Source organism: Periophthalmus magnuspinnatus, chromosome 11, assembly GCF_009829125.3.
Source record: "Periophthalmus magnuspinnatus isolate fPerMag1 chromosome 11, fPerMag1.2.pri, whole genome shotgun sequence".
Taxonomy (NCBI): Eukaryota; Metazoa; Chordata; class Actinopteri; order Gobiiformes; family Gobiidae; genus Periophthalmus; species Periophthalmus magnuspinnatus.
In genome coordinates, this window is record NC_047136.2 from 8,101,907 (window position 1) to 8,111,036 (window position 9,130).

General features: G+C 36.6%; 1 protein-coding gene across 2 annotated transcripts; it reads left to right on the top strand.

The window, feature by feature from the left end:
• The first annotated feature begins 6,884 nt into the window (after positions 1–6,884).
• On the top strand, positions 6,885–9,056 carry mterf3 (mitochondrial transcription termination factor 3). Of its 2 annotated transcripts, none has more exons than XM_033974732.2 (8): positions 6,885–7,035; positions 7,187–7,447; positions 7,532–7,684; positions 7,802–7,991; positions 8,076–8,223; positions 8,302–8,373; positions 8,480–8,641; positions 8,724–9,056. In XM_033974732.2, exons 2-8 carry the CDS (start codon positions 7,198–7,200, stop codon positions 8,916–8,918), a joined length of 1,170 nt encoding a protein of 389 aa, XP_033830623.1. In that variant the 5' UTR covers positions 6,885–7,035; positions 7,187–7,197; the 3' UTR covers positions 8,919–9,056. The 2 variants fall into 2 exon arrangements, with proteins under 2 accessions (XP_033830623.1, XP_055081267.1); XM_055225292.1 differs by having other exon boundaries at positions 6,908–6,964; positions 7,194–7,447; positions 8,724–8,995.
• Positions 9,057–9,130: the final 74 nt, after the last annotated feature.

A 9,130-nucleotide genomic window follows, 5' to 3' on the forward strand; every position in this document is an offset into this window, starting at 1 on the left:
AACACTTAGGGAATTTTCATTTAAGGAAAACTTTATTAATTGGATTAAATTGCTCTATACAAATCCACAGGCTGCTCTTTTAATGAACGGAACAATGTCTGAAACATTCTTGTTGGAAAGAGGCACCAAACAAGGGTGTCCACTTTCTCCTCTTCTGTTTGACTTGATCATTGAGCCACTGGCTGAATGTATAAGAATGAACAAAGAGATCAAGGGCATAGAAACAAATAACAGCTTCCACAAGATATCGCTCTATGCTGACGATGTTCTTTTATTTTTGAACAACCCTACAGAGTCTATACCTCCACTTATCAGGACTATTGAGGAATTTAGTCAATTCTCAGGTTATAAAATTAATTATGAAAAATCATTAGCCCTTCCAATTGGAGATATAACAGACAGTATAACATGCTTTCATCCTTTTAAGGTAACTACAAATGGGTTTAAATATCTTGGCATATACTTTTCTACAGATTTAAATAAGTTAATTAAAAATAATCTTTTACCTGCAATTGCAAAGATTAAAACTGACCTCCACAGATGGACGCCTCTGTCATTATCTTTGATGGATCGGGTAGCAGTTATAAAAATGAATGTTCTTCCTCGCTTGCTGTATATAATACAAATGCTACCTTCATATATCTCTTCTAAAATCTTCAAACAAATACATAGCGCTATAAGAGCATTTTTGTGGAACAACAAGCGACCTAGAATGGAACTTCAGAAACTTCAGCTGCCCATCCAGAAAGGAGGCCTTGGGATTCCAAATTTCCAATTCTATCACTGGGCATCACAATTAAAATTTGTTTCAGAGTGGGTTAAAAATGGCCTGTTCTGTTTTCCTGATTTAGAAGGAATTGGCTTAGATACTGCACAGCTGGAATATCTCCCCTTTTTATGTTAGGAAAAAGTATATGCTAATATTAAAAACAATTATATTCTTAAAAATATCTGCAAATCTCTTAGTGCTATCCGTAAACACTTTAGTATTGACAAATATTCGTTTTCAGCACCTATTGCTAATAATCCAGATTTTCAACTCACCTGTACTGATTCTGGCTTTAAAGAATGGAGGGAAGTAGGCATTACAAAAATATCAGATCTCTATGTAGATGATTCTATAAAGTCATTTCAACAATTAAAAAATGAATTTAATCTCCCACAAGCTCACTTCTTTCGATATTTGCAAATTAGAAGTTATCTCAATTCTATTACATATTACAAAAATGGTGTAAAAAACAGTATTTTGGATAATATTTTTATAAAAGCTGTTGTGCTTAAAGATAAAATTATAACAAATATATATGACCATATTAATATGAATACAGGTGTAGTTATTAATATTAAGAAAAGTTGGGAATATGACTTTGGTGTCAAATTGGATGATCAACAGTGGATCAAAGTACTAAATGATGCAAAACAAATCACTAAATCAAATAAATCTCATGAAGTACAGTATAAAATTATTAATAAAATGCATGTGACCCCTGTAACTCGGAGTAAATATGAAACTTGCACAACACTTTGTCCATCCATCCATCCATCCATTTTCTTCCGCTCATCCGGGGCCGGGTCGCGGGGGCAGCAGTCTAAGCAGGGACTCCCAGACTTCCCTCACCCCGGACACGTCCTCCAGCTCCTCCGGTGGGACCCCAAGGCGTTCCCAGGCCAGCCGAGAGACATAGTCCCTCCAGCGTGTCCTGGGTCTTCCCCGGGGCCTCCTCCCGGTGGGACATGCCCAGAACACCTCCCTAGGGAGGCGTCCAGGAGGCATCCTGAGCAGATGCCCGAGCCACCTCAGCTGGTTCCTCTCAACGTGTAGGAGCAGCGGCTCTACTCCGAGCTCCTCCCGTGTGACCGAGCTCCTCACCCTATCCCTAAGGGTGCGCCCGGCCACTCTGCGGAGGAAGCCCATTTCAGCCGCTTGTATCCGCGATCTTGTCCTTTCGGTCATTACCCAAAGCTCATGACCATAGGTGAGGGTAGGAACGTAGATTGACCGGTAAATCGAGAGCTTCGCCTTCCGGCTCAGCTCCTTCTTTACCACAACGGACCGATACAGCGACCGCATCACTGCAGACGCTGCACCGATCCGCCTGTCAACACTTTGTTTTAAATGCAAAAAGGAAGCAGGAACCTATTTTCATTTAATGTGGTCATGTCCAATTATTCTTTCATTTTGGTCTTCACTTCTTCAGGAAACTGAAAAATATCTTGGAGTAAAAGTACCTGAAGACCCTAAGGCTTGTATATTGGGTATAAACAACTATACTCGAGAAACAAAAATGCTTAATGTTATAATGTACGCTGCACGCCTTTCTATACTCCAGGTATGGATCCAGGAACAATCTCCCTCCCTCACTCTCTGGCGTGAAAAACTTCTATCAATTTTGCCTTATGAAAGGCTTTACAATGTCCTTGAAGGAAAGCTAGACTCTTTTGTTAAGGACTGGTCGCCCCTGCGTGAGTTTTTAGGCCCAGAATGGCAGACAATAACACATATAGGTATGGACTAAAAAAGTTAAATGGGTAATAGATTCCCTGTGTTTTTTTTTTGTTTTTTTTTGTGAAGTGAATCTGAAGTAGACCAGATTATTGATATTTTATGTTATAAAGGCTCCTTTTGGTATGATATTGTCCCCCTTGTGTGTGCTTATTTGGTGTTGGTGTGTTTTTTTTTTTGTTTGTTTTTTTTTTTGTTTGTTTTTTTTGTGTTTTTATATTTGTGTTATCAGTAGATATGTATTCAGTTTGTTATTGTGAAATATTATGTAAATAAATAGTTTAAAAAAAAAAAAAGAGATCAACACGTTTGTATTAGCTACTTGAATAATAATAATGCTACATTATTAAATGAAAAAAAAAAAAAAAAAAAAAAAAAGACTTCTGATTTGACATTTAAGACCTGTAAAAAACATTACTTTAAAATGTCACCTAAGGCATTTTATTGTGTTCTATTGTGAATTTAGACTTAACATAAAAATATTGTCAAATCACCTTTCAGGCAGTTATATCTGGACCTGTTGCTATAGAAACTGAGAAAAGATTGGGGGCATCTTGAGTCTGTGAAGAGGTCAATAGTTTGTGTACTTTAACCAGACAGACTTTCTTAAAAGTCAGTAAAAGGTTGAATGTAATTGATTGATTGCTGGTAGTCAAAGTAAATCTATGTGACAGTTAAAACTAAGATTTAACAATCACATAGACTAAATATGGCGATGCTATTGGGGCTATCATGAAATCAGAATAATAGGCTACTTTTAGATTTCCCTGTAGGAAAAAGAAAAAACTCATTAATTGTTGGTGTGTAGCACAGGGGTGGGCAAACTTTTTGACACATGGGCCATAATGGGTTCTAAAATTTGACAGAGGGGCCGGGCCAGGATATATGTATGTGTGTGTGTGTGTGTGTGTGTGTATGTATATATATATATATATATATATATATATATATATATATATATATATATATATATATATATATATATATATATATATATATATATATATATATATATATATATATATATATATATATATATATATATATATATATATATATATATATATATATATATATATATATATATATATATATATTTGGCCTGTAACATGTATCAAAGCATGAATATGCAAGGCTTATTGTACAAATTGTTTTCCAAATGCATTAATTAAATTAATAATTAATTTATTAAATTTCAGTTAAATAAACACAGCAGAAAAACTCACATTTTTTTTATCAAGTGCCAAAAGATCAACAGCTTGTTGAAAAGGTAAACTGAACAAGGTTTATCCTTGGCTACAGTTAATAAACCAAAAAGGCCGTGTGTGGCCCTTTTGGTTTAGCATCATCGCATCTTAACATGGCCAACAGGCCTGTTGACAGACAAAAAATAGTGGAGACAAATATCAATTGCAGATACGCTAGGACTACTTTTTTCCACTGAAAATGTATTTATAATCATATTTTTACCCCACTATACACCCATATGGAATAATGGTATATTTTGATTTGGAAAAAATCCTTCTATTATAAAGACTGGGAGAAGGTCTTACATTTAATGGATGACCAGGGCAATCTGCTTGACTTTACGGAATTTACTAACAAGTAGTCTACAATGTTGTTTGCTCCAACCTATATGCAGGTCATAAATGCGATTCCATGAGCTCTTGTCCTCTTGAGGATTTTACTATGCAACAAATACATTTTTTAAAATGCATTTACCTCAAGTATCCCATCCCACCAAAACCTAAAATGTTAAATAGTATTTACCCATGTAAAGAGGTTTTACACTCAAAATGTAATATTGAAGACAATGTGCTTTTTGTACCACCAGCATTGAAACACATATCTTTTGGGATAGTTTCTGCTCTTGGGCTCATCGTAACAATTTGGGTATTCACTTAACTATAACCTTTCCATTCACAAGTGTAAATTTAGTAACATTTAATGTTTTTCTCACTGAACTGTCATCCCTGAGAGATTCATTGAAGTTATGCAAATCCAAGAAAGCTTTACAATAATATTGTTGATCTACCTTTGACCTCTGTAGGACTAACAGAATTTATATACAGCTTTCAATGTTATTTATATATTTTGTTCACTGTCAATTTTTATTTTTTGTTCACTGCTCAACTTTGACATGGTGACTGTTTTATAAGCCTGTATGATTTGATTATTAACTTATTAAAAAAGGGAAAAAAGGCCTACTTTTTCTGGTAAGCAGTCCACCACCTGCTTGCCTCCATGGATATGTTATTGACATATACAGTGAAACAGTCTAATGCAGAAAAGGCCAGAACACCTCCATGGAGACAAGCAGGTGGTGGACCCCCACAAGAAAGGTTTAGCCTAACTAGTGTCATTTTAATAAAACAAGCCTGATGATGATGATTCCAATAATATAGTCTTTCCTAATGTCTGGAGCACTACAGTCTCCTATTTGGATTTTCAATCGGAAAATGTTTCTTTCTTTATGTGCTTGGCCATCTTGGGGTCTCCTGAAATATCTCTGAAGCCTCCAGGGGGAACCAGACCCCACTTAAGGAACCACCGCAATAATGAATTTAATATTAGGTAAAAATCTTTAATAAGACTACTTTTATATGGCCAAAGTCTAAAGTTTCTAACATGAGAGTAATGCCAATTAAAGCCGCAAGCGGCATCGAACGGCCCTCGCGGGCCGTGCTTCGCACTCGGCCGACCCGGCACTCCCTGTGGGTGGCGCTGACGCGCCACTTGTCCCTTTTTTATTGCGGCTTTGGGCTGCACTTGTCACCAAACAAGTCAAAACACATGTGAAGTGCTGATGCACAAAATGCAAAAACATGGGTATTCCAGGCATCGCCATGGCAACACCGTGCAAAATACAAACTTGGCCCGCTGGACTTTTTTGTCGGGGACGACCTGAAGAATCACTGTGCCATATTTTGTGTTTGTCGTTGACGGTAATATGTCGTTATAAGACTTTGAAATGTACAAAAATTTGGAAATTTTCCCATTAGGATAACATGGGCGCTCTCACGCATCGCCATGGCAACCCAGTGAAAAATACGACATGGGTCTGATTGACTTTTTTGTCATGTCCCGACATGTACTATTTTTTGATGTGAGTTTCAGATTTTTACGTTGACTTTTTTCCGAGTCGGGCTCCCATTGGCCCCATGAAAATCAAAGTTTGAGGTGTCGCTACCGAGTCGTCATTCGTTATTTTTTCTCGGGGTCTTTTGTGACAATTAGAGCTCGTCGAGTTCTAATTTTTGACACCACTCACTGCCATGTCGGGGCGTGTTTACTACTTGATTTTTGCCATTTTCCGGGTTTCGGACGCGGTTTTAATGAGTCCCTCGCCGGGATGGAGTCCCAGGCTCGGGCCTAATAATGGAAACGCATTTTCCACCCATTATTTTTCTCCTAAACCATAACAGCTACAGTCATGTGACTTTCTCACATTGTGCCCAATCACAAATAAGGCCCTTGTGAATTTTTTCACATGTCCACGACAAATCGATTGTCTTCTATGAATTTTTGAAAATGAAATTTGAAGAGGGCGCTAGAGAGCCATTTTGTGAGAGAGTGCCTTGATTTGCATATCATTGCGTTCAGCTCACAAATGTGCATAAACGCTGTATTAGTGTTTTCCCAACAAAAAATGTGTGAAAGAGAAATATTTTTTGGAAATATTCCAAAATTTACGATTTTGTTGAAAATTCACCCTGACCACACCCAAAGTCATAATCAAAATGTAATTGATAATCTTTAATCACACATGGGTTTAGTGGGATTTGGCCAAATTTGACGTGTTACTGATGAAAACCGTGCGAGAAAATGTCCTGAATGCGAGGGTGTGCACTTTTGTCGTTTGATCCAATATGGCCGACTTCCTGTACATTTTAGGGCGGGGCCATAATATCATTTTTGTCATGTCCTGACATGTTCTATTTTTTGATGGGAGTTTCAGATTTTTACGTTGACTTTTTTCCGAGTCGGGCTCCCATCGGCCCCATGAAAATCAAAGTTTGAGGGGGTGCTGTGGAGCAATATGAAGTCTGACCTGTGTAAATTGTATATCTATGTGTTCAGATCAACATTTTGAATGAAAAAGTATATTCATGCCGGGACGTAGGACACTAACTGTGTGAGTTACATGCAATTAAAAACTTTTAAAAATGGCTTTTTTCTTTGCAGGCTGGCCACACCCACATTTTATAACTTAGAAAATTCCAAAAGAGTTGCTTATAATCCCACATGGGTCTAGTTCATTTTGACCAATTTGCTAATTTTTTTTCAAATGTGAGAGGTAAAATTTTGAAATTAAACTAATAAAAGATGCACCTCTAAATAAAGGCCACTAGATGGAGTTGGTGCAGTAAACGCAGTTTTCATCTACTTCCGGGGTTTGCACGTTTTTTGTTGACATAACTGCACCGTCTCTGTTAAAGACAAGAACGAAGAAGATTTGGCGTTTTACTGTTTGATATCTTTGTGTGATTCATGTATATTTTTCAAGGAGGTCGTGTCGTCTTTTATTCTAAGTAAGTCTAAGTCTAGCTAAGAAACAAGTCAGTTATTAGCATTATAATCAGTTATTAGCATTATAGTCTGTAAGGTCTGTACTACCTTTCATAGTATTTCAGAATCGTTATTTAGACTCAGCTTTGTCCACAATGTTTTCATGCATCTTAGATCTCAGAATCATGATGGCTCCAGGGTGTTTGCTGTTGTGCCTGAGATGCAGAAATCTTCTTGGCAGCAGGATTTCCACACAACATTTGTCCCTTCTCGTACAAAGCTGCGCAGCACCATTGCCAAGTGGAAACCCAACAGGAACAAGAAGGATACAGATGTGCTATTACAGCTCTGCTAAACATTTGGAAGTACTGACCTCAGCAACAGATTTTGTATCTAATAAAAGCTGTGTATTGCAGGGCCCAAAGCAGGCAATAGGTACAATGACGGCATTATTTGCTCATTTAAATATTAATATTATTTATTTTGTTTGAAGGTTAAGGATTTTGATTTCATTCTCAGATCTAGATGATAATGTTGAGCTCTCTGCGTTGGAGGAGATTGATGATGAAGAGGCTGTTAGGATATCTGTTCCTACAGCTCTGCCTCCATCATCCACTTCACTCAAAGACTATGTTGACAAATCAGAGACTCTGAGTAAACTCGTGCAGCTAGGTAATTGAATTGAGATATGATGATCTTTTTGAATTTGTTAACATCACTGGATATCTTATAAACATTGAAATGATCATTATTATTAACATGGCTTGCTTAATGTGTTTTCTTTTCTAGGTGTCAATCTTTGGAAGCTTGAACAAAGGCCTAATGTAGGCTCTATGCTTTTGAGACTTGATTATGAGACTGATGTTGCAACAAAGCTGCTGTTTCTCAAAGACATTGGGGTTGAGGACTCATGTCTTGGCTATATTATCTCACGTAATCCATTTATTCTCACACAGAGTTTAGAAAACTTGAATACAAGGTAAGATATACTAAATGTGTATAAAACACCAGTTAGCTTAAGTCTTATAACTAATTACTGATATTTGAATAATTGTGTCTGGAGGGTGAACTACCTCAAGTCTAAGAAGTTCAGTCAAGACACAGTAGCATCAATGGTGTCAAGAGCACCATATCTGCTCAGCTTCAGTGTGAAGAGGCTGGACAACAGGATGGCTTTCTATCAGCAGCAGCTCAACCTAAGTGTTGCCAATGTAATTACACAAGCATTTAATATTTTATAAAGTCTAGTCAGTGTAAATGTATGACCATGGTATGACTGCCTTTTCCAGACAAGAAATGTTGTTTCTCGTCTACCCCGATTATTGTGTGGTAGTTTGGAGCCTGTGAAGGAAAATCTGAAGGTATTGTTATTTTAAACTTCCACTTGATCAAATATGAAGGTAACTTAGCATTGTTGTTGAAATTAGTCTTGTATTTGTTGTAATTGTATTATGTAAACATTCTCAGGTATGCGAAATAGAGCTTGGCTTTAAAAAGAATGAGATTCAGCACATAGTCCTTGCTGTCCCCAAAGTGCTCACAGCAAATAAGAAGAAGCTAATCCAAATATTTGATTTCCTTCACAATACCATGAAGGTGCCTCATCACTTGATTGTCAAGTTTCCACAGGTAAACCATGACCTTATATATTGATTTGAATATATTTTGTATACAAATTGTATTTGTGATTAAAAATAAATAAATCTTGTAGGTTTTGAATACAAAATATTTGCGTGTCAAGGAGCGACATCTTTTTCTTGAATATCTGGAAAAAGCCCAGTATGATCCTACACAGCCAAACTACATTGCCCTCGACAGCCTGATTTCTTTACCAGATGAGACCTTCTGTTCTGAACTGGCATCAGCCAAATTAGAAGATTTCTGTTTGTTTCAAAAAACTCTGTAATATAACAAATATAACCCACTTTAATGAATGAAAGGCAGATGTATTTGATCTTAAAATGATTAAACACTTGACAATTTCAAGATTATATACATCAATTGTTCACTGTAAATTGTAAAATAAACTTGATTTGACACAATGATTAAGATTTCTTAACTTCACTGTCATACTCTGTAGTTATTATTGTGTTATCATATATCAAGTGTTACTATACC